The sequence below is a fragment of the Amphibalanus amphitrite genome, unplaced genomic scaffold (assembly GCF_019059575.1).
Source record: "Amphibalanus amphitrite isolate SeventyFive unplaced genomic scaffold, NRLGWU_Aamphi_draft 000179F_arrow, whole genome shotgun sequence".
NCBI classification, from domain to species: Eukaryota; Metazoa; Arthropoda; class Thecostraca; order Balanomorpha; family Balanidae; genus Amphibalanus; species Amphibalanus amphitrite.
In genome coordinates, this window is record NW_024881674.1 from 342,098 (window position 1) to 368,452 (window position 26,355).

A 26,355-nucleotide genomic window follows, 5' to 3' on the forward strand; every position below is an offset into this window, starting at 1 on the left:
TTGGGTAGCGGTGCTGGTTATTTCGATAGCTGTCTGTCTATAGCTGAGCTGGCTGGTAGCTGAGCTGTCTTTTGTGAGCTGGTAGGTGATGATAGCTCCAGACAATGATCTCTGTCGCTAGCCTGTGACGTTAAAGGGACCCTCCCACCTTCAAAAAAGTTCATGAATTGGCATGAAAGTGATGTCGCTCGGTTCAGAAAGAGCAAAAACGAATATCTACCAAATTTCACCGAAAATATTCACCGGTTTTCAAGATATTAGACATTTACTTTTGTTTACTTTTTTTGGGATCTCCGCTGTTTCTAGCGACTTCATTTTGGAAGTGCGGCGTTTGCGGCAGATGTTGCGCGCAAAGCAGCATATACCACCGCGTGCTACAAAACGTTTTAGTCAAACATTTAAAAATCGTTAGATATCTGCGCTGACGTCACACATTCAGAGGGGTATTCCTATGCATTAGCCCCTCTGAATCAAAATGCTGCAATTTTGAAATTCAATATTTCCGATTTAAGGCATTTCTCGATGTTGTGAGTGCCGAAACCGGTAATTGTGAGCCAGGGACCCCATTTTGGCTATCTCAACTCAAATCTAATGTTAAGGTGGGAGGGTCCCTTTAAGTTGTGATGTTGCAGCCGGCCGCCGGATGCCCTGTCCTAAGGTGCTTCATGCAGACCTTTTCCTCCGACGCTTTCCAATACGCTGGCCTGTATCAATGGGTTGTCTCCGTTTCTCGTCTGATGAGGCCATTCGGAAACGCCCGCCGTGTCTCACGGGGTCACCACTAAACGTTACGGTCCAAGGCGGACATGAGGACAGGTGGCGCCGCCGCCACTCGCATAGCGGCGGGAATGTGAACTAACCTGTTTACCATAAGGCCGCTGTGCTAACGGCCGCTGCGGGCGCCGTTTCGGGCTAGTTTTGACTTTGTACCGCAATTAATGGTTTATTTATAATAAAAAATGGACTAGCGAGAGTCGTGCCGGAATCAGAATTCAATGTTCTACAAAACTAAGCCATTTTCATTGTGATCACGTCATCGACTTCACCGCCCAACCCAATAAAGCAGAAATATGTCGTGTCACCGGTGATTACACGCAAAAATTCTTTGGCATATAGCATAAAACCAGAACACCTTTGACTGCAGCGACTATGCGGTACTACAGAAAATTGTATGGCCTACCTAATGGTGCCCATTACTTAATAATTAAGCTGAGTATTTCGTCGCCTAACTCTTGTAAAACCGTATGTCCGCTTGTCTATGGAGTTTGGACCGTAACGAGGCAAGAACGCTAAGCCCCGGGGTCACGTCTGAAGGCGTGAACGCTATAGCCCCGGGGCCACGTCTGAAGGTGCATGAACGCTATAGCCCCGGGGTCACGTCTGAAGACGTCGGCAGCGGAGGGGAACGGCGTCGACGTCCGGTATCGGATAAATCTCCGCGGATAGTGTCGGTGGTGTCCGTCAGCCGTGTCGAGATACCGGCCGTGTCAGGTGTGACACGCGTGTCATTTGTGTCAGTTGTGTGTCAAAAGCGGTGGTGATCCTGTCATCACACGGCGCAGCGTCGCCTGTGCAAGCAGCTGGTGTCTTATATATTTGGTTTGCTCTTACCTTCGTGATTGCTTGGGAGAACCACGCGGTAATTTCTTCTCTCGGTTTCGCTCGAGAGATTTCAGCACCCGCGACGAGGAAGGAATCACGCCCGGTGCACAGGGCTGAGGAGGTAGATGCAATTGCAGACACGGTGTCAACTTCATGTATTTGTCAGATATGCTTGGAAGAGCACGAGGAAAGTGAAAGAAGTGTTCATGTAGTAGTGGGATGGTATACAACACGTTCTCTTTTGCCGGATGACTGGTTTCATGCATAGAAAACCTGAATGTTGGTGCTACATACATGCAGAGAAACTGCATTGCAATGCTTCCGCCAAATAATCCTTTCACTTGCCAGTAAATACAAATGCACACTCGAAACCTATTCGTTCAAGGATGAGCAGTCGCACGTTCAAAACTGAAGAACCTCGTGAGATATGACCTTTAGGCTGGCATGCTATGCCAAGTTCAGACAGTTTGATGAGCGCCAGTGGTCGCCTTTTTCACACGCGCGTAAAAACAATCCACTAACGGCGAACAAGCAGCCTCCGTGTCTGCCTACGGAACCCCGTGCCATCCCTTACTGGATAAAAACACCTCGGGGGACGGGACACAGCCATAATAAGCAGCTGTTCATATGCGACGGCACCAGGACGCTGCACACTGGTCGGAAACGCTCCAGCGAGAGGCCAGCGGCCTTTCCGCAAAAGTTTTTTGCTTGTTATTCCACAACTAGTGAAGCAAACTTCATAAAACTTTGCATACCTTCTCTGTCATATGTAAGCTATCATTCGGATGTCAAGCACTAAATATATGACGTGAATCTGTTCAGTTATGACGTCATAATTGAGTATAATACAGGATCTAGCACTACTTTAAGTCAACAAGGGAAATTGGGAGCTGCTATTCGGGCACCGGGAATGGTTTCATGCACTGCTTGCAAGGTCCAGTGCTTCACTTTAGCATTGTTGACTTTGCATGACGTCATTTATGACGTCACTAAGGCCATATAAGTTTTTCGTCAATAACTCCTGATCAGATGGAGCTAGAGAGTCGGGAAAGCCACCATTGGACTCAGGAAGACCTGCCGAATCGAATGATATGCGGTATGACCTCCTTCAACCATTTTCGTGACCTGAGGGGCTCCGACCTGACCTTGACCCGAGGTTAACACCTTAAGTTGACTTCACCCGAACACCAAGTATAACATTCAACGCGCCTGAGCTAGACAAACACGATGATGCCAAAATCGCGGCAGTGCGACCATTTTTGGCAAAGTAATTAACCTAAAACCGAGCCCGTGCCTTGTGGCACTTACCTGACCTAAGAGGCCACTGGCTGACCTAAGACCTTAAAATCGGGTAGTACCTAATTGTTGCGTCTTATAACGGCACACAAGCTCGTTTTTTCCGCGAGACTCTAGCTCAATTAGAGGCGAAACGGCGAGGGAGTTGTACCAACCCTCCCCGGTCAATATAGAAAACCAATCGGTCCGGCCAGGGTTAACCCTCGCCGGACCTATTGGTTTTCTACATACGCGCCGGCCGAGGGGGGGGGGGGGCGGGTACGACCCCCCCCTCGCCGTTTCGCCCCTGGTGGAGCTAGCGCGTCGCGGAAAAAAACGAGCGTGTGCGCCGTTACGAGACGCAGAGATTGGTACCCGATTTTAAGGTCCTAGGTCAACCGGTGACCTCTGAGGTCAGGTCAAGTGCCCCAAGGTACGGTTCAGTTTTTGGTGAATAACTTCGCAAAAAACGGCCTCAGAGCGCCGATTTTGGCAGCATCGTGTTCGTCTCGCTCCGGCGCGTCGAGTGATATACTTTTTGTCCGGGTCAGGTCAACTTGGGGTGTTGACCTCAGGTCAAGGTCAGGTCAGCACCCCCAGGTCACGAAGTTGGTCGAAAGAGGTCATGTCGCATATCATTCGATTCGGCAGGTCTTCCTGAGTCCATTGGTGGCTTTCCCGACTCGCTAGCTCAATTTGATCAAGAGTTATTGACGAAAAACTAATATGACCTTGATGACGTCATAAATGCCGTCACGCAAGGTCAACATTGCAAAAGTGACGCATCTAACTTTGCAAGGAGTGCATCAAATCACGATTCTGTGTGCTTGAGATAGTTGGAGATCGTTCCCGGCGCCAGAATAGCAGTTTTCATTTTTCCCCATTGACTTATAATGGTGAGGTCACGAAAATGACCTGACCTCATATGACCTTTAGGAAAAATCCGAGATATATAAGTTGTGGGACTCATAATGGATACTAGATCCTGCAAGTTTCATTTCCCTGTGACATCTCCTCTGGCAGTGAGGGCGTTGCGAAGTTGCGACATCTGAAGACCGTGCAGAGGTTCACTTATGACGTCATAGGTCAGTGACCTGACCTGACCCAAAAATGCGGTTGGTGTCAAAAGATGCGGCTTGGATCAAAGGTCAGGTATGCCAAGTTTCAGCTCTCTATCGCCAGCGTGTTCGGAGCTATCGCGAAAAAAACCCTATGGGGGGAGGGCGGCACCCGCCCCCCCCCCTCGGCCGGCGAGGGTTAAATACCGGAATTGTGATCTAATGTAAAAAGACGGCCCAAGGTAACCCGACGTCAGTGACAGGTGTCCTATATTTGCAGCGTCTTATATTCACGAAGGTTTCAATTTCCACTTTCTTCAGCCGAGTGATGGTTGTCAATAGCAAGGCTCTCTAAATGCAAGCCGTAATCGCCACGCAATATGTGGAAGGCTTTTGATGTCAATGCATGCATAAATGCATACATAAAACGCGCTTTTCACAAAATTCATTAACTCAAGCGCATCTATTTTTAATGACCAGTCAACTACGCATGGATGCGTGCAGGCCACACAGGTCAACGTAAGCCGGGCGCGGCGGCCGAGCCGAAACTGGGGCGGGGCGGGCGGTAGTTGGGTAGGAAGAGGGGCTCCTGCAAATTTTGCGCAAATATGCGCAGTTAGCTTTTATGTTGCCCTGGTGTAAATTTAAATCCTGCTTCATCTCACAAAAAATCAGAGTGGAACTAGATGGGACTACCTGTTGTTTCCTTACCTAAACTTTGCAGTTATATTCCAGAATTACTGTAGGAGAGCCTTCATAAAAAAGCTACAGTAAATCTTAGTTAGGGAAAAAGTATACCAAAAATTTTGCACTGACCAGTCGGCAACTTCATAACGAACATTTTGATGCATAATATGTGGGATTTCAATTTGTTGTCTATCAGCAATAAGACTCTGAATATCCGGCTCAAGAAACCTCTTGCTCCGCGTCAGTTTCCGAGTTCTGGGATACCCCATCTTCGGGGGCTGATTACAGTTATTTTGGTCACCCGAATTAGTTTTTTTGGCCTAAGTATAATAATTTGATCAATTTCAAATCGATCTATATAAAGAATAATCCGAAACTCCGGAATCGCCCGTGGCCTCTCGTGAGGGCGTTTCCGACCAGTGTGCGCTGCACGTTTTATGAAGTTTTTACCCGTGCCGCACCTGTAGGAGAGCTGACCCGGGTTTGACCTGACTATGACCTGGCGTTGACCTGACTCTGACCTGGCTCTGGACTTACTGCTTCACTGGCCTGATTATTGCCTTGCATGACATAGTTATTTGCTGACATACCAGCAGCAGCTCTGACCTGACACCAAATTACCACGGGTTAACTGCAGGCGTTTTGATGCTTCTTTAGAACTTTGGCGGCTGCAACCATCCTTCGTTCTCAACACAAAGCTGAGACACCTCCTTCCTGTCTTACAAGTTACAACCACCTCAACCCTGCTCGGATGCTGCAGCGGTGGTGAATCTGTCCTGCTAACCTCACTCTACACCCAGAATCCAGACTCTCGTATCCGGTCGAATAGACAGCGGAGTATTTGCAAAGCCTCTGACATTTTGCCAATGCGCCTTGCGGCCGGCGGTAGGCCACGAGGCAGCGATGGAACGGCTCCGGATTAGGGTCACCGCATCTCATCAGACCGGTGAACGATGTCATAGGTCGTGCAGACTAATCTGATCACATATTCTGCTAGCCCGAACCCTATGGCTTCTTCGACGAATGCATGCGATTGCACAATGCTTTTGAAATGCTTTTAGCCATTATAGCTGCATTCGTGGTGAGGTTGCGGAAAGCCCAATGCCTCACGTGTCTAATTTGAATAATTTCCTCCTTCTATAATTGGATTGAAATCAATTGTTGGCAAGTATTCTGCTACGACGAATCGATAATTTTAACAAATATTGACATGCATGTCCATCAGCACATTCCGATGGTGCCGATACGCAGGTTGGTGGAGGATACCGGTGGTCGCTCAGGCTGGTCTCTACTGAGCTGGTTTTTATCGGCAGCGACCACCACGCACGGAGCGGTCAAATGCGCCGCGCTCGCCGCCGCACGCCCATTCCACATGCGCCACGTTCGCCGCCGCGCGCTGATTTCGCATGCGCAGGCCGGCGCGGAGTTAACGGTTCACTGAACGGCGCTGCCAGCACGGCCCAGTACGGTCTCAGTACGGCTGGAGAACGGTTTCAGCACGGCCGACGGCTGCCGACCCCTGCACTCATGCGGAATGGCCCGATCGAATCGCTGTGAAGTGCACATCTGAGCTAGTGTGGGTGTTGTGCTGAAGCCTGCAGTGTTTCTTTATTGCCAATGCTGCAAGGGGCTAGCGGTGCTGGCAATGTATTGCCAACAGAAACGGTTCGGACGTTCTTGCTACTGTAGCTGTCGGTTTGTCTAACGAGATCAAACACTGAAGGGGATATTGTTATGCATGATTGCAGTGGTTAATGAGCAATGCTACCGCTATTCCGTGCGCCTGATGGCTCGTTTATCCACTTAGACACTATTCACTTGTGTTTTGCTATGCATGATTGGACTTCCAATGGTGATAATATGTAGAATTTCCACCACATTGTTAATATTACGGATCATCTTGTGTATGAGAATGTCATAGATTTTCTAGCTATTTGAGGAAGTGGCATGTCAAAAGAGTTACAGATATAGGCAATAGCTATGATTGCTGATATGTTGAACCCTAAAACCTAATGCATTATATATCTCCTGGTAAACGTATGAAAAATATCGCAAAACAGTGACACATTGGACCGTCAAAACTAATAGCTACGGAGTAAATATGAATCGAAGATTTAAAATTGCTGCGTCGAAATACTTACGAACATATCTGCTGACGCTAAGGCAGCCAACTTAGATGCATGACTATGAATAACATATCACTTCTGATATGTATGCGATGACGTTATAGGACAACCAGACACCGGAACTGGTGGCTTGTCATCAGACTCATATTTGAACACAAACCGATGACGTGGCAGCTTTTTCTCCGAATCTTTCTACGTCGCATAAGTGACCTCTTCGGCCATGCCCATCAGTTAAAACACTGCGTTACATAAAAGTACCCGATGACCGCGGGCCTAACCAAACGGCTTACCGGTCTACCGAATAGGGGGTTGGGAGGATGACTCGCTGTTTGGCCGTCAGTCTCAAGTCGTGATTGACCGTCGACAAGAGAGGGGGGGGGGGGAGCCGGTTACCTGTCAGTTGGATCTCTGAAGGACCGCCAGGAAGTTGACTCACTGTCTGGCTGTCAGTTTGGATTTCCGATGGACCGCCAAAATTGGGAAGGAGGGGGAGGGACCGTTGGGACGTCAAGCCCCGACTTCCTTCCGATCGGATCCCACCATTATACATGCAGCGGTGCCGCTAGGGCGCGTGGGACCACGTGGGACCGATTTGGGCACCTTACCAGTGACGGTCGAGCGAATACAGTCGCTACTAGCGCCACGCAACCGTCATGTCATCATCCGAGGGTGATCTTCACAGATCAGCTCGCAGACAGCCCGGTCGGGACACCCCAGTTCGTGACCGGTTGTAACGTGACGTCTCAATGTCGTGACGTCACGGTCGAGGTGACCCGTGTGACCCAGTCACCGGAGCCGCGAAGATCGTCCCAGACTCCCAGGCGGCGCCGGCTGGATGGAGAATGAGTCGCTATGCAGGGTCATTGTCATCGCCTGTGGTTGGGGAACTTCAGAGGCCGCCGGCCGCCGCCGGTCGCTGCGCCCAGCCGTCACCTGAATGGTGTCGTTAACGGTATTCGGATGCCAGCAGCGGCGGAATTGTATTCACAGAGGAGATTCGCGTGTCATTCCTGCCGCTTCTCCTACGCACACTTGTGCAGCTTCGAAAGTCGAGATGTCGGATGGACATGTGAGAACGCGGGGCTTCTCACGACATCGATGTGATGAGGATGGTAGCGAATGCGTTGCATTTTTCATACCAATCAAGGCCCTATAATATATACCATACCAATTTGCGCAGCGTATGGGCGGGTGTCATGTTGATGATGTTGATTATATAACATCACAATAACGCAATTTATGTGTTTCCATGCAAACGCAAATATGAATGGGTATGTCTTTTGTCCCCGTCATCACATGTAATGGTACCTAGGTATGAGACACGGGTGGGTCCGTGGGAGCGAAATTTGCACTTGCCATATCTAGCTTTTCCCACCTATGTGGTCAAGTCACTGAGTTGCAAACCTCACACACATGATGTTGATGTATTGCACAATCAATGTTCCAATTAGGTTTTGTTCATGAATGTCTTGAACCTGCCAGGATTATTGATTGCGCACGTGAGTCTCAAGTTTAGTATGACTATTGATGACAAGTTCCAGCTTCTGATCATGTGCACGATGCTGCTGTCGCTGAATCTGACAGTGTCCAGACCATGCTGAAATATGTTGATTTTTAGATACGCATTGCTTTTGTCCCGTCCATTTGACTCAGTGCCCACGCTTTTCCTTGGACGCGGAAAAGAAGCTACGAATAGCTTCTGACAGTTAGATTATGCGTGATAACCAAAACTCAATATCTTTTAATTTGCAGCAGCACCAGTGTAAACGAAATAGTCAACGATGTAATGTAGCGTTCAGCATTCCATATCAAGGGCGGTGTTTCACGGGACGCTGCTACCACGCTGCTATCAAATTGCGCGAGCTGACGTCACACTTGTGGTAGTGTTGGAGCAATGGGCCTGTTGATGTTTCCATGGAAACCCAATTTGACACGTGTAAAAGCAGCGTGCTGCTATCACCGGCAGGGGCGTCGTTTTGTATAGGCCTGGGAGTGCCCGAGCACTACCAATGTTCAGCTGAGCACTACCAATGTGTTGTTGAGCACTACCAACATTTTTCTTCACTTATTGAGAAAATTGCATTCAAACATGTCATACAAATAAAATGAATGAGGTTCTTATGTATAAAATCAACATGATAGCAAGTAACTTCAATGGTAAGTGGTAACTATTGATGAAAATCTATAGACTTACTCCACAAGTAGATTGAATTTGAATTGGTTGACCAATTCAATCTTCTTGTAGCGTACCTAAGTCCATAAATTTCCATCAATACCTAGGTATCATTTTCACTTTCCACATCATGTCATTACGTCAAGTAATTTCAAGTTATGTGGTACCTATCTACCTACCTACCTACCAAGTTTCACAATAGTCAGGGGCGTCGTTTTGTATAGGCCTGGTAGGGCCCGAGCCTTACCAATGTTTATTTGGGCGCTACCAATGTTCGCTGAGCCCTACCAATCTTTTGTCACTTATCAGTTGACAGGGGCGGAGAATTGTCATAATCTCAGGGGGTGCTTTTCTAGCATCTGGCGAATGGAAGCTTCGAAAGCTTGCGTAGAAAAGCATGTGTAGGTACGTTTTCCAAGCAGCATCACACTCCTCGCGGCTTACGCAAAGCAGTATGTGTCTCAGACGTAAATTAAGCACCCCTAAAGCACTATTGCACGGTGACTTTTGAATTTCAGGGGGTGCTCGAGCACCCCCAAAACCCCTAATTCTCCACCCTTGTCAGTTGATAAAAAATCAAAATAAACAGATAAGCAAATATTAAATAAGCACATATGCAAGTACATAAATAAGGTTCTAGCCACAGTAGGTGCATGTAGCTGACAATGAGGTTTCACGTGTCTAGGACTCCGGTCCTTAATGGATTTTAAGAGGCTCGAAAACGCAATTGGTTATAGAGGTCCATAACTGCCTCTGAGTCCCGCATACCACGCGACCGCCCCTAATAGACCCCGATCCGTCTCCACACCAGCCGCTGGAGGCCCTACACCGACTTCGGAAGGTGCCGCGGTGCTCCAGAATAGGCCATAGGTATATTGATTTGAGTGGGTGATGCAGCCTGATTCCCCAGGGTTCAACGCCAGGTCATTACCGCATCAGACCCCGAAAACTGAAGCTCGTAACTACGAGGGGCGTTCAAAAAGTCTCGGGCCGAACAATGAAGGAGTTGGAATTTTGGCCTGCAAGGCGTGTGTTAAATGATGTGTTATTGGGATGTCCACTTACGCAAATTAAGTAAGTGGCCATTAATTAAGTCTCTTCTGTGATTGATTCGGGCTTCTATTCGTAGCATAGTTCGCCATTTCGGATAGGATGGGCGACGCCCAGAAGAGAGCAGTGATTCGTTTCATAGTAGTTAGTGCAGAAAAGGCACCAAGCGTTAACCCTCGCCCTGGGCATTTTTCATAACACGGCCTGGCAGGGGGGAGGGGTCGATGCGACCCCCCTCCGCTCGTCAACTTTCCAAAACAGGGGCACACAATTGATGATGTGCGTCCATTCGATAAACATCGAGGAGAGGCTATAGGGAAGCTGACGTAAAGTGTGCACCTGATCCGCGACCACGCACCTGCGTACATGGGCGGGATGACGAACAGTGAAGCGATGAGCTTCGAGTTGTTGTCGCATCCACTTTTTTCTCTCCGAACCTTGCACACTCTGGTTAGTGGTTGCCACCTCTTCCCCAACATAAGAAAATTAGCAGCGGCAACCTCGCTAACAGCAGGGAGACGAAATCAGCCGTCTTGGACGTGCAGGATGGGTCCAAAACCCACTTGGTTATGGAGGTCTTGAGGGCTCTCGCGAAGCGCTGCGCGAAATGTGTTTGTCTTAACGGTGTTTATTTTAATAAATGAACTTTTTGGTCTAATGAGTCGATGCTGTATCTCTCTGCTCCTTCATGGTCGGGCCCGTAGCTTTCTGAACGCCCCTCGTACTGTCATCCTTTTATTTTGGCAAGCAGGTCTTTCTAACTATCGTTGTGTTTCCAGTCCTTGTTAGTTGTCGAACCCTTCAATTGGCGTGGGTCTTCAAAACCGTTCCTGGCCCCGCAGCCGTCTTTTTTAGTCGGCTTGGGCCCTCAAAGCTGTTCCTGTCCCCTTTCAGCACAGCCGTCCTTTTAAGTCGATGTGGGCCTCTTTCAGAATGGCGTGCATTCCTCCGACACTATTGCCTATATAACTGCACGTTTTGTGCATGGCGTCCGGTGTGTACCCAGATTTCCAAAGTTTTTTTTGTGTGTTTTTTTTTAGATTTCGGTTATAGTCTTGTCAATGACCAGGGCGAAAAATAAGTGGCCGAAATCCGATGAGAAAGGCAGATTTGGGGGTACCCTACCTTGTAAGCCCCGTCATATATGGCCAGCCGCCGCCTTTGGGCACTACCAATCATTTTCGGAAAACGACACCCCTGATCACCGGTGAAACAGGGCCCAGCCGGCAACCACTCCACAGTTTCCCGTTCACTCACTCGCCTGCGCTTAGACTGTGCTGACATCTGCGAACAGTATACCGGCGATGTACAGCGCCACCTGTGTCCACTTCGGTTACTAGTACTGAGAGCGACTGGTGGCGCCGCCACCGGCCAGTTACTGTTATGTTCGGAGTTGTAGTCACCGCCCGTACCAGCCCGTGGTCGCGGCTTTGCACCGGGAATAATGATGAAGGCAAGCTTTCGAATCAGACTGCTTTGTGTGGCAGTGATGTGACAGGATTTTTGTGTGTATTTTGACCGGTGCAAAGTTTCTTTCGCGCTTGGGTTACTGTTTGCGTCAGCTATTTGCCAGTTCATAGTTTGAAGCTATGCGGTACAGCATAGATTCAGGCGCTTACTACTGGCGCCATCTATGGAGGAATATCTGAACTATATCGATATTATGTCCTCTACTGCAATACGTCCACAATACTTAGTGCAAATAAGTTGGTTTACGAAGATTATTTGCTATTGAAAATAAGCAAGTCTTTATTTTCCAACTATCCTTTTGATCTTCAGCTCAACATCTATATTGAGTTGAAATTTAACGACCATTTCCATTCGCTCAAGTGGCCAACCTGGAGGGTAATGCTCCCTTTGAAAGCAATTCTCCACCTGTTGTCTCATGTCTGGCGAGGTGACTCTCAGCCCTGAACAAGAAATGGTTCTCACTTCTCAGTGATGGGGATCGCTCTAGGTATCTAGAAATTAGAGTTCTGCACGGCTGCAATTTTCCACAGCCTAGCCGCCCCGCAGCCGTGGCTCCACAGCCACGGCCGCCCACAGCCGTGGCAAACTGTGGGCAGCCAGCCGTCAGCCGGCCGTGGATACTTTCAATGAAATGCAACCAAATAGTATATAATAAGTTGTTTTTAGTTGAAACATATAGCCAAAGGCACATTGCAATGGGCTATAGATTCTCAAGCTCATGAAGCATCATAGGTTAAGTGGTTGTGTATCTGGCTTTATGCCGAAGGCCTGAAGCCTGATGCGCAATGCATGCCTACACAAGCCCTTGCAAGTTGTTAAGAAAGATGGGTAGGTAGGTACCTACATCAACAGAAAACATAAACAACAAACCAGAATAGAAGCACTAGCAGTGTAGACATCTAAGCCAAATCCTGAAGCATGGTTGTGGGACAGAACAACAGACCCTGATGCTTTTCATTATCAATGTTGGGTATGGAAAATGAAACTGAAGTTGATGGACTGTCAAACAGTGATTGTCTAGTCAAAACTCTTGCTTCTTTCTTACCTTGCATATTTTCTAGGGTGTGAAATGCCAGGCTTGAAGCAGCCTTCTGAGCAAGTCTCAAACTAATTTGATATGCAAGGCATCAAAACACAAGTGAGCATCCAAGAAAGAAAAACATTCATGTATTTTAATTTTTCCAAATAATGATCTTCGCGTGATCTTCGCTCAAATCCCCAAGGACGTGCGAGCCAGAATTGCCTGTTTCAATCAAAAATTTTACTTGAGTTTTTAATGACGTCAATAGTAAGGAAGTGGCAATAAATTGTTTTGTTTCACTATAAACAGCCATAAAAATTATAATTTTTAATATAAACGCTACGCAGTTAAAAACCTGCTCTAAAACAAAGATCAAGTATCAAATTTTTACATTTTAGAAGAAGACGTCATTTTGTTAGTAAAGTCAACAGCTCGCGTAAGAAATATTGTGTTCAGGGGTTTCACCGTCATGTGAATTACGTGTTCAGGGTTTTCACCATCATGTGAATTAACCGTAAGTAAGGTTCATCACTTATAATCTAATTCCATTGGCTTCGTTGATCGGCATTTTCTGTTAGCGGTCACTCACACACCAGTGAGTGACCTTTATGAACCGTAAGTAAGGTTCATAAAGCGCCAGTTTTATATTATGTAATTGGACTTGCCGAAAATCCAGAAATTCATCTAAGAGGTATTTTAGATAATATTTTATTAAGCCTTTACCTGCCTTTACCTTGGCATGATTTCTTTTTCTATTACCTGAAAGAATTATTGAACGCTCGTCTTCAATAGCTGTAAGGTGCTCTCCTAATGACCAGGTGAGATTGATTTGAGAGGGATGTGACAATGCAACATGTTGCATTTTCTGAAACTGTCAAGCTCTTGATGATGAAGGAACAATTGGTACCTATTATTAGTATTCTGTACCAGAGTGCAAACTCCCCTACAGCAAATGGTAAAACCATTACAGGTTCTCAAAGGCTTCACCACTTTCAATGTTGCTGGGCATCCTTTGCATGATTTTTACAGGCTAGACTGCTTATCAGAATGTAAGATTAAGGATTTAAATTTTATATTTGAGTACTTAAGATTGAGCTTGAAATCTCACACCCGTGGCCACAGCCGTAGCCGTGTTCTTGGAGATATTTGCAGCCGCCCCGGCCCACAGCCGTGGGGCTGCAGCCAGCCGCGGCTGCAGCCGGCCGGTGCAGACCTCTACTAGAAATGCTACTGGCGCTAGTCCATTGAGCACATGCTGCAACCGTCCCTCTAGTGGCCACCGTCCTACGTGCTATGAGTGCCTGGTGGCTGACTGTGGCGGTCCCTAGCGGCCGATTTCAGTTGACCTGGCGCCCAGTTGTGGCAGTCCCTAGCGACTGATCTCCTTCTACCTGCTATTGGCGTGCTCTGGAGGCGGAGCTCAGCCTCTGGTGGCCGTTAGTTGCTGGTGGCGGTCTCTGGCGACCGATGTCTCCCAATCTGCACTGACTGGTGGTGGGCTCTGGCGGCCGATCGCGGTACTCGGTTCCTCTACATGGTGGCGTTCATTGCTGCTGTCTGGTGGTCAAGACTTCATCATGACATAATTTTATCAAGGCGTCTTCAACTCTTCATGGCTCCCTGGTCTCAGTACATTTGTCATCAAAAAACTTTTACTGGAGTGACATGCACTCAGCAGTTCGCATTCATAAGCTCAGCACTTGGTGCCTCGATAATTTTCTACCTGAATATCACTACATACCCAGTAGCATGTGGACGTGGAGGTTTAGGAGTGCCGGAGCACAACAAGTAGACATAATCATGAACATTTTATGACCCTACCATTGATTCACATGCCCAAAAGTCATTCTTGTGACAGGATTTAATTTAAGTTGCAGTGAAATAGAAACTGCAAATTTAATAGGAAGAAAACAACACTGGAGTTCATGAGTCACTCAGAACATCAACCGTGAAATTCTACCCGGCCTTGGGCGTGTCTCATACGATAAGCCCTCATTTATGCCAGCGTTTTTCCTCATCCGTGTGAATGCTGCACCCCAAATAGTCTGGCCACACCTGACTTCGCTGCAGCCCAGGTACGGGGCTGTGGTTTCATGATACCCCGGTGTTTCACCCATAAATTGCACTAAGCTCTTTAGACGGAAGTTGGAGCCCATCGAAGTCTCACGGATGTGGCATGATGGCCAGCATTTTCCAGTCGTTACCTCATTCATGACGCCCATTTGGTATGTCGGAATGAAGCATTCACACCTGCGTGAGAACGGCAACGCTTAAATGCCACTCGAGGTGAATCATATTAAAAGCGTGGAAAACCTTCATTTTGCAAAACAAACGAGGAGGTCAAGAATAGTTGAAATATGACACTGTTCTATGATGCACGGGACACATTGTTATGAGAAGTATACAATAATGTGCTTACCGTTTGTCCTGGCAGTCAAAATATTAGGAAGCATCTTTCGTTAACCGGTAAGCAGCATTTTTGATTGAAGCTGCTCAGACGATGGGATTATTTAACATCTCACACTGGAGAACATAGCGGTTCTGTCACTGTGAATCCCGTTAGCGCAGCCCGTGCCCACAGTTCTGAGTTCACAGTTTGGCACCGCTGTGAACGATCGCGTCCAGCTATGTTTCCCAGCGACACCAATCAATCAGCTCGTCCGTTTCCGCGGCCATGCCGCGGTTACCAGGCGGACTACTCCCTGGACAGTCGCAGTGGGCAATCCTGGGTACGGCGTTGGGCCAATTAACTCTTCCATATGTCCGTTTTCAATAATCATCCCTCCTCAGCAACAGCTGTTCGATCACATTCCACGTACACATTCTTCGCATCAATTCTTGCAGATTCACCCACCTCCCCACCACTCGCAGCTCGTTCTATCATGTGTCTCCCTCCTCGACTGTCCGATGACCCGTTCCGCGTCGCTGACCACGACCGGCGGGCCGGCCGGTCGGTCCGGCACCGCTATCCGCCACCGCCGCCGCCGCCGGCACCAGCGCAGCATCCTGTTGTTCTCACCATAAAGCGCCGAGCCTGAGAGAGCCGAGATCCGAGCCGGCGATATGTTGAGCTGTGTTAGGTGCGATGCTCCACGCCTGTGGCGGCGCAGCGCTTCGCTGGTTTCTGACGCGCTGTGCCACCTTTCGCACCTGTTCAACGTCAGGAACATCGCTCAGAGATAAAACTTGAAACTAAACTCATATATAGGTGATAAGATACATAGCTAGAGAAAGTCCCCAGGGCCTCAGTTATGTGAATTGGATGATGGTGAGCGGTACTGTTACTATTTGGAGGCGGTCTGGTGTTAGCAATATCTGTGTAAGATCAATGCTCGCCCGCCTCTGCTCACAATACAGCTGGGCGGTGTTCCAAGTTTCACTTTGCCTTATCAGACCCGGAGAGAGCTCAGTCTGCCTCCCCGCTGGTCTGCCTTGCCTAACGTCAGTGAGTTGTTTCAATGACCTGCTTGCTGGCCTTTCCGTCTGTGTTCGTCCATGCAGTGTTTTGCTATGAAAATCCCAACTCTGTCTATCGTAAGATTCAGTGTCGACGAAGAGGTACAGAGATGACAACTGCAGGACGGTTCCGAATGAAAAGCTTGACCAAGGGCTTGTTACGTGTAGATGAAGATAGATTTTAAGCATTTCTTGTACTGAATCTCACCAGCAGCAGACCCACGATGACGTGAGTTACGGGATCTCCGAGCAGATGGTCCGTGACGATTCTTTTGGAGTTCGGGAGCCAGCCGCAGCTGACGCCCGATTTTCGGCAGGAGATGTCGAGGTGTTTGAATGAGTAACGGCCCCGGAGCCATCGGCTCGTGCCTGACTGCGTGCCAGAGGAGTCCCTTTATAGCGGAACGCCCAGGCAAAGAAAATGATTACAGTTGTTAATGGGAGCTCCGTTAAATGTTTTTGTCACGAAACAACGATGTATGATTATCACGAATAATAATTGACGACGCATGATGCTGAGAAAACATAGATAAGGTATAAAGTAGCAGATTTGTTTTGTCTTCCGTCAGCTGAAAGACATGAAATCACTTCCTGCTGCACAGCCTCACACTCTCGATATTCGATAGCATCCCCGTAATTATCCGTTATTTCCAGCACCACCCAGTCCCACACCTATCAGATAGCAACCATTGGTGATCGAGATTATCCACGACTAATAGCAAACATTAATGAGAAGCACTGCCCAGCTCTCTCAGCTCCAAGCATCACTGACCGCCGACGACCAATGGTGTCCGCCGCGCACTTCCATTGTCCACCGTCCGCCTGTGCCGGACCGACGCTCTAATCTGCCGCACCTGTTACGTGAACTGAAAGTGGTGGTAGCCAGGCCAACCATCTGTCGTGGCCAGCGCCGGTCGACAATGGCCACCCTGTCCACGTGTCGTCGTGGACATGGAGCGAGACAGGTCTAGATGGTATCTGCAGTTCGTAAACTGTCAGATGGACGTATCTTGACGGGACTCCTGAGTGGTCTGGTCGACGGCACTTAATTTCCAATCAGACGATTGATGATTCTTCGCGAGAATTCAAGCAATGTCATAATTAAACCGTTTTATCTTCTTACATTGTAAAACAGCATGCCAGTTTTATTAACATCTAAGCCACTTGACCGGCAATGCCCTATCGTTTGAAGCCATGTGGCGTGATGGCTGGAGACAGCCGAGGGACGAGAATGGTCGCTGACAGCGTGGTACCGTCAGTCCTTTGTGCGCGCACCGTCATCGCATCGTTCATCACCCTCAGTCTGCGGTCCGGCCGTTGGCACCGGGGTTCGGTGGACCCGGTCCGACCAAAACAGAGACGGAGGGAAGGCTGGACAAGCTTCTGGGCTGGTGGGAGCTGGTAGGAGAGGGCATAATCGTTGTTGGTTTGAGGTTTGTTACAAATAGCCGTTGTAGGAAATCAAGAAAGACGGGTATGTCCTTATATTCAGCAAGGTTGTATGCAACTTATGCAATGGGTCATGAGTTGTGGATGCCTTGCCTTCTCTATATTTTAAGCCAAAGAAACACGTTGAATTCTGCACTTTTATTGTTGTCTATGTTTAAAATGGCATTCCCAGAAAATGTACTTGCCTAAAGTCGTTAATTATTTCATTCCATTGTCCAGCATGATAATAAGGCACGCCTTTATCAGCTAAAGACACACAAGCGTCTTGGCTGTGTGTCACTGAACCGGCTCAGTCACTTTTCGCCATGTCTGTTACGGTGTGCCTTCTCAGCCATGCGATCATCGTCACGGTTCGCTCAGCTCATCTGAGCAAACTGCACTTTCTACAGCCACTTATATCACATCCGTGCTATGACCAATGGTCGTAACCTAAACGAAATCGGGCAGTAATGCAACTCTCACTTACCCAATTAGCTTGATAGTTCATGGGGGTCATGTGCACCTGTCATCTTTGAAATACCTCAGCATGATCGGAGGAATGGAAGTTTCACTTTCAGTCTAATGCAGAATGTTGCAAAAAGGCCTTGCTGCATGTTCACAGTCTGTCGAGTTCGCATTGCTAACGGTATTTGACATCACGACCACATGCATGTTGTAATCTGTCGCAAGAATGCCTTAGATCTGAATGTGCCATGCATCATGACGCTAGCCTCACCGTTTTAACACCCTTTCTGTGGTTCTCGTGCGTCAGAGTGGCTCTGTATTTTTGTGCGTCAAAGTGGCTTTGGTTCCGTCTACTAGATAGCATTGGGAGTTGGGACGATAGCATTAGGGACCCCGGGACTCTTAGCTCGCTTTAGTTGATCTCAGCTAGTCCAGTTCTCCTCACTTATGACATCCTCGTCTCGTCATCTAACCTTCTATATTCATTTTTTCGTCTACTTTCTGTCTTTCAGCCTTCCCCGCCCTGTTTTCCTCCCCCGTCCGTCATGCCTCTCTTTGGCCCGTCTCGGTTCAGTGGCCGATCCGGAACGGCGCACACAGTAACTGAGAGAGCGAGAGATGAATCCAGGTCCGAGCTAAATGGCCCATGGCCCGGCTCGGCCGAGCGAGGAGCCCTAGAATACCCAGATGGTGGCCAGACGCACCGGTACGGCACGCGCAACGGCGGCGAGCAGGGCAGGCTGGCAGGCATCGCCAGGCAAAAGATCTGACTGGGGAGGAAATACACTGCAGTGACGATGGCTATGATAGGAGAGGTGAAAGAGTACGTTTTGTAGACAATGGTCTCCAGTTCTGCCGTTTTCTATGGTTCTGGTGGCCCACGGTTAACGGTTTGCAGAGCCTACCGGAACAGTTAATAGACGGAGAGTCAGCGAGTCAGCTGTCATTGAGTCAGCGAGTCGGGACCAAACCGGAAGACCGAAAATGCCACTGATGAAAGTGGAATTAGAAATAAATGAATGCGAGAATATGCCGGCAGTTCGTGACACTGGTGCATGCAAATAAGGCATTGTGTAACTTGCCAAACTATTGGAAAGACGCACTGGATCACCATGCAGAAGTGTGACGCATTTTATTTATCGGGGGCAGTTAAAGGTAGTGTGCCAGCTTTCTTGGACCGTATGGAGTTAATGGCCCAGATAAGGAGAACCGGATTTTTAGAACTTATCCATGCCTTCAAAACTCATGGAAACGTCTTAAATTCTTCAAATTTTGAGTACCCCAGTGCGAAATTCGCCCCGACGGGTTGTCGGTCGTACCCCAACCACATTTCACACCACTATGAACAATAAATGCACACACTGAAATCGCTATTACCGATATGCTCATCCAATCAAGTTTCGATAAACCCGTTCATCATCATCTCCTGCGGTTTCGAACACGCCTGTTAGGTGGCTTCTGATGCTCGTCGAGGTCGGAATTTCCAAATACGCGTGGTGCGTCGGGCCGCGCGCTCTGACTTCGGCCAAGAAAAATGCGTCAGCTGATCATTGTCATTTCTGCCACTTGCGTGTGGTGAAATGGGGTCATAACTTATAAGACGGCTTTTTCATATCAATTATTTTACATAAAATCATATTTCAAACCATAAATAATGTTCGACAGCCAAATAAAAGAAACAATACCAATACGGGCTTACAGTTTAAGGCTCGACATTGTGTTGTCTACGATTAGACAGCTGATAACTCATTCCCGTACGTCGTATGGTCGTAACACTATAATGACCTTTGCTTATTGTCACAAGTGCGCCGCATTCGCGATTGTTGCCCGACGCCTGTTTGCAGGTGAGCCCACTACAGTTGTTATACATATCTAAAAACCGAAAAACTTTTAGGCGAAAAAGGCACTATTCCAGGCCCATTTTTGATTTTTTTGCGATATTATGTAAAAACAGAAGCTTCTTATCCTAGGAAAAATAAAATGGGAAATCTTTCAAAGGTGGCACACTACCTTTAAATGCATACACATTCGTACATTATAACTGCGCTGTGTAGTGATGTGACCTCGGTCCTCATACCAACAGTTGAAGGTACACAAAATAATAACTTTTGCATTACCATGCATAAAATGTAACCCATCGTTTTTTTCTGTCTTTCTCCGTCTGATTCATAAGCTGTCTTTTCTGTAGCCAAGCTTAGCTGTAAACTCCATTACTTTTCAGCCACTCAAAATTGCTATACAATTCGTCTGACCGATTCCGTTCTCTCTCGTTCACAGCAAGCGATGCGGGCGCGGCAGCGGGTGACGGACCGCGCGGACGAGCCCGAGTCTGGCTCTCCGCCGGTTGACACCGCCGCCATCTCCTCCAACTTCAAGCAGAACCTCACATTCTTCCAGAAGGCGGCCCACAACCTGACCCGCTCTACGCCCCCGGCCCGCAGCCGTCCGACGCCGCGCCGCAGCTCCGTCGGCTCCGACGGCAGCTCCGGCAGCTCGGTGGCTTCCGCGGCCTCCGTCGGAGATGACGACTTCGAGCCGGTGCTGTTCGTCAACGGACGACCCCGGTACGTGACGTCAGAGGCGGCGAGCGCGCCCATTGGCGGAGCGCCCGTGTCGGCGGCCGGCGCCGCGGACGGCCCGGCAGTCGACGACGGCGCGCGGACAGCGGCGGAGCGGACCGACCGCGCTGCGCAGAAGGTGCGGATCGGGGGCACGGCGGCAGAGCGGATACGGGCCGGTGGAAAGAGCGCTGCGGAGAGAGCGGCCAGCAGCAGCCCGGCGCGCTCTGGACGGACGCAGCAGCCCACAGCTGCCCAGAGCTCGGTGAGTGATACGTCAAGGGAGAGGAGCTACGACTCGCGCGAGAGATCGTCCAGTGCGCCGGCGAAACGAGAGAAACCCTCAGCGAGCTCGCACTCCAGTGAGAGACTTTCTTCGACCACTCCCTCAAAGCGGGAACGTGCCGGCTCGAACGACTCCTCCTCCATTGCGGAGAAGCCATCAAGTCGCAGTTCGTCTAGACGAGACTCTGAACGGCAACTGAGCACAGACTCTGACCAACCCGCAAATAACTCAGAGGTTCAGCCGCCGAGACGGAAGCCTTACATCCGATTCGGCTCAGTTGAAAACCATCTAAGTCATGACGACTTGACGTACTTCAAGCAGACGATCGGCATCCTCCCTGGCGGCGGTGGTATCACACGCACTCAGAGCTGTCAGGAGGGTCTGGACTCTCCCGCTCGGCCCGCGCCCGTCTCGCGCACGCTCAGCTTCAGCTGTCTGGCGGATGTGGGCGGCGAGCCGCGGTCACTGAGCGGCAGCAGGACCAGTCTTCGGCGAGCTCCTTCCGTTGAGGAGATCCTCGAGTCGGTAAAAGCCCTTCGCGTGAAACGCCAGCAGGACGAGATGGTGCGAAACTCAGAGCCGGAGGCTGAGTACCAGAACGTGGGTATCAAGTCGTCGTCGCGTTCTGGCAAGGGCCGACCTGCGCCCTGGAGCGGAGTGCAGTTCAGCGGACCCGTTCGTAATGTCGAGTCCGACGACCCAGCGCTGACACCCGACGATGCCTGTTATGAGAACGTGTCGGCTGGCGGACAGGCTGTCTATCAGAATTCTCCGCTGAAGTCAGAGGTCATTTACGACCAGCCGGTGAAGCAGAGACGGAGACGCCGTAAGACGCCCGAGGAACCCCAGCAGCTTTACGAGAACGTGCAGTTCAGCGACCAGACCGGCGGCGAGTACCAGAACACGACTCTGCTCTCCAAGTCGCAGCAGAACCTCTCTGAGCCGGACGCTGTCTACGAGAACGTCGAGAAGGGTGTCGTCTCCGTATCCGGAAACGGTCTCCTCTCATCGGGTCAGTATGACGTTCCACGTACGGCGTCGCACATCTACGACGCGCCTCAGCGCACGCGCATCAAGAACGTGCAGCCGGCTGAGTCTGGCGAATACGACTCACCTCGGCCGACGTACGGACCGGGCCGCTCGGAGCCGCTGCCCACCCGGTCTACACAGATCGTCCTGAAGGGCGGCATGGCGGTGCCGGCGGTGGAGCAGGCACAGGATTGTGATCGCGACTCACTGGACGGTGACGGAGGCCGGCGGCCCGACATACCGTCACCAGGTGGGTGCTGTTCCGGGGGGAGAGTGGGTGGTGTGGGGACACAACCTGTTTATAAATGTTGGAGGAATAGGCACTTTGAAAGATATAGGCACCTTGTCTATCAGCTAGTGAGATAAATCGTTCAACTACCTATTAAGGATGAGCGTTGAAGAGCTCTTATAAATTTTGCGCTGACAGTGCTTTTCATTTCAAACGTGTCCCGTCCTTTGAGCATAAATTCAAACTAGCCAATTAGGGAAACTAGCCAAGCCAGTAACTATATTCAGAGCGCTGGTTTTCTCGTCAACTCACGGCCCACCTGACTGCAGGCGCGGTGGCACTGTTTGTCCCACATTCCAGGCCGTCAGGCCGCTCTAAAGAGCCCGTTAGTCGATCGCCGCCCGTTCCGGCTCGCTGTCCTGTGAGCTGAGTCATATCGCGAGGCGTAATAGCTAGTCAGCTGCAGACGACGTTATCAATCACACATCAGCGATGCCCGATTTAGTTCGAAAGCCACCGCGTGCTAAATAGATAGAACCATGGACGAGATGTGTTATCTGTAAATGTAGATGTAAAACTAGCTTCACGTCCCGAGATCTCGCTGAACCGAACCGGACACGCTATCTCGGGCGCATTGCTCCTGTAACCACTTCCGCCACCTTCTGGGTGATGACTCACCCTGGGTTTTATCCGGCAACATTTTTTCCTTTATCCGTTCGATCAACTTCCAAGTGATCTACTCGACCTGACATGAAATCCAACTAGTCCTCTCTAGTCCTTACATCTAGTCAGTTGTCTAGGACGACACTCTCGCGCTGCTTTATCTTACCTTGCTCTTTTATATCGAGTCTTTTACTTTTTAGTCTTCGTATCTAGAAGGTTCTCTCTTTTGACACACTTGTTTTATTAAAACCACGTTATGGGCGCAAAATGACCTAAGTAGTCGGCGCGCCCTAAAGCCCCAATTAACAAACAAACAAACACGTCCCGAAATATAAACTCACGTAAATTGTGATTAGGTAACGAGTCAAATAATCGTAACAACTTCTTACGGATAGTGGATAAAAAACGGATGAAAAACTATCGGTTAGATTTTTGCTCAAACATCTAGCATCCCTATAGCCCCCCCCCCTTCCCCCCACGGCGGAGAAGATACCAGGAAATATCGGCATACCGAGTGGAACGGTTCCATATCAGTAACTTGTCACCTTTTCCATGCATAATTCGCGTCACGGAAGGGTAGAAAATCGTGCTGTGTTTTTCCGTTAATGTTTGTGTTGGTGTTCCGTTAACTGTCGACTTCCAAGAGTTCACCCTTAGCGCTTCTGCAAACGTCAGAGTTATTGACCACGAAGAAATGCGCTGAGTCACTTGACATATTGACTCGTCAGTTAGCTCCTGCATTGGCATGACAGTCTGATGAGCGGAGCAACTTCACGATGCACATCTTGATTAACTGAACACCTTAATTTAGTTGGTTGATCCCCTACTCGATTCAGTCATTGAGGGACGCTTCTGCATAATTGTTAATTGTTCATTACCCAGTGCTCATAGTGTCTTATGTTGGGCTGTTGGAAAACGGTCTTTAGTCTGACGCCCTCTCACGTATCCAGGAACACAAAAAGGAAATGCTTTCACTTTGTACGATTGTTATACGTGCAGCGATGAAAATCAAGCACAATAGTAAAGACAAACGAAACCGACGCGACAATATGATCCCATGTCGAGATATAGTAAACAGAAAGCCCTTACAAAAGCAGGCTATATCAAAGACAATTGCGAAAGTCATGGCCCGATTCCCTCCGGGCTACATGTGGTCACAGCTCATTTTGAAGCGATCGTTTTTAGTGATGGAGCCGAGTCCGAAGATGGTATGTGAGTTTGCCGTGGACACAGTCATGACGCTGTTCGTAATATCTGAAAGTGGTTCGCTCGACAGACCAGCAAGACTCGAAAACAATCTTCATAATTAAAGCCTGGGACATTTATAGCGCTGCGACAGTCAGATGTCGGTGATCTATCAGTAAACGGCCTTGAAACATACTTGTGATCTTCACGGATGCTGCACTTCCGTGACATTATTGCGTGATGCTGAGCTAAACGCGAGACACGTCATGTTTAGTGGTAACTGCTTATGTTGAAGTCGAGGAATATGAGCGTGGTCAACATAGATTTCGCGGATTCTCTCTGAGTGAAATCCCGATCGCGTTTTCCTGTCACGTGCGCCTCACCATAAATGATAAACGAACGAACTAACATCGAATAGAACCAATAGACCAACAGAGTACGGGACAGCGGACACAACTGTCTCAGTCAGCTGTTGTCGCCTTTTCTGCCCAACAGACGTCCGCAGTCCACCGCCTCTGGCACCCTGTCCCAATCAGCGCTGATGACCGCGCGTGCGACGCACCCCGCGGCAACGCCGCGAGACATTCCATGATCATCACCCAGTCCGTTAGTTCGCCGCGTGTGTGTCCGCGAGTCTGGCGCGCAGTCTGCGCCCGTTATAAGTTACAAGACGACTCCGCCCCGACCGCCACAGCGCCTGCTCGAGCCTCGTGATCAGCGGCTGGTCGCGGGTTTCCGTTATCGGCAGGAGCGAGCGCCCGTCTGACATCTGTTGCTACTGACACGCGCGGGACTCGCGGGCTGGGACTTCAGACGCTTCGGGACGGTGCGGGACCTGCGGGCTGGAACGTGGGACGTGCAGTGGGACGTCGTGAGACGCTCTGGAACGACGCGGTGCGTGTTGAGCCACGCGAACAGCTCTGTCTTTGCGTTGCAGGTGGATCGCTCATTCCCAATTGCGACTGCTGCGGTATGTGTGTGTGTCTAACTGGCGTCTGCTCTTGTAACTCATGCATAATTTCATGAAGAAAAGAGCGAAAGTGCGAGAAATTATGACCACTAAAATGATCTTGTTACCCGTTTAGGCACTCAGCTGCTTGCGAAGCACCGATGCAATGTTCTGGCGCCGAAGGGCTCTGGTCAAGATGTGGGAACTGCTTCCGACTAAAATGACCAGGAGTGCGACCGACACTGCGCGGACCGTTGTGCGGCGGAGCTCCAGCGTCGCACACGGTGTCGCAGATGGTCAGGTTTCTCACGAGTGCCAGTCCTTGGCTGGCTTTCGCTCGAGAGATATCAGGTTTTAATTACCGTGAAATTCCACAGCTTCTGTCGCCAGTCTTGCGCAATAGGTTTATGGCAGACATTTTCGTCGTCCAGAGGAAGTAAGTGGTGCCTAGAGTAAACCTGGACGCATAAAACATAAAGATGAACGAGCAACATCTGAGTTTTGACCATAGGATGAATAGAAAAGTGCTTAACTAAAATAATTTGAGTACTGGCAAGGCAAGCGAAATTTTCCTCCTAACGAATGCATTTGAAATGCGAACAAACAGCACGGTACGTACCACATCAGCAAGCGTAACCGGGCTACCTAATTAACCAATATTAAGCAATCCAGTCCTATTCCTATTACACAAGACTCGAGAGAAACATAAAAGTAAATTCCTGGCACGTAACGGACACCGCCCTTTTCCCTCTTCAGCAATACGCTTCACACGCGTTAAGGGTGCGTTAACTTCGGAGGTGGCTCCGCTCAGCGTTGGTGTCCGAGCACTACTACTCCGATTCTCAGCCAGTAGATGTCACCAGGGTAGAGCGCTTTTTTCCCACGTTAATGGCCTTCTCCCCCTCCTCATTTCACGGCCCTTACGATAACGACGTTTGGTTACTGCGCCGGCGCGACGGGCGGCGCCGACTGAGGGAGATCATGGTGTGTAAACACCGCGCGGACGGAACACGTCTCTGAGGTCTCTCGACGAGCCTTCCCGGCGCCGTCCTTAGCCTGGTGTAGGTACTTACTTACCCAGTTAGAACGAAACTGATTAATTGATATAGATACATGTTATCGAATATTGAGTCTGCCGCAGCTCTAGTCACAAGAGTGCGTCTGATATTCTCACATGATTGACCTGACGGCAGTTATAGTGAAATGCAGTGCTAGATTCGCAATCGCATTGCTACACAGTAGGCCAGTAAAACGCCTTATAGGGCGATAAACGGAGCGAACGAGAGGATCGGCCGTGCAAGTGGGAAATTGTGAGGGGTACCTCCAACTGACTAGTGCACGGCACCCTACTAACCGCTCTCTAGCAATGTGCCATATTTGAGCACAATCGTTCCCCAACTATGGACCCCAACTGACTTTTGCACGGCACGCTACTAACGGATCCCTAACCGTTAACCAAATTTGCATATCCATGTGCCAAAGTTGGGGTGCTGCTGCACATGCGCACGTGCAGGAGTCGTTTCCAGATCTCGAGAACGGCTGGACCGATGGCGCTCAAATTTGATACACGGTTAGGGACCAGTTCGTAGGGTGCCGTGTACAAGTCAGTTGGGACCCATTCTGCACGTGCGCACGTGCAGGGTGC

At 49.3% G+C, this 26,355-nt stretch overlaps 1 protein-coding gene across 10 annotated transcripts in view; it reads left to right on the forward strand.

The window, feature by feature from the left end:
* The window catches only part of LOC122383995, a 141,727-nt gene that overhangs the window by 91,319 nt on the left and 24,053 nt on the right, over positions 1–26,355 (forward strand). For all 10 annotated transcript variants that reach the window (XM_043370908.1, XM_043370907.1, XM_043370912.1 and 7 more), the window contains one exon: positions 20,089–21,934. In XM_043370908.1, coding sequence (XP_043226843.1) covers positions 20,089–21,934 — 1,846 coding nt within the window. The remainder of the gene's footprint in view (positions 1–20,088; positions 21,935–26,355) is intronic.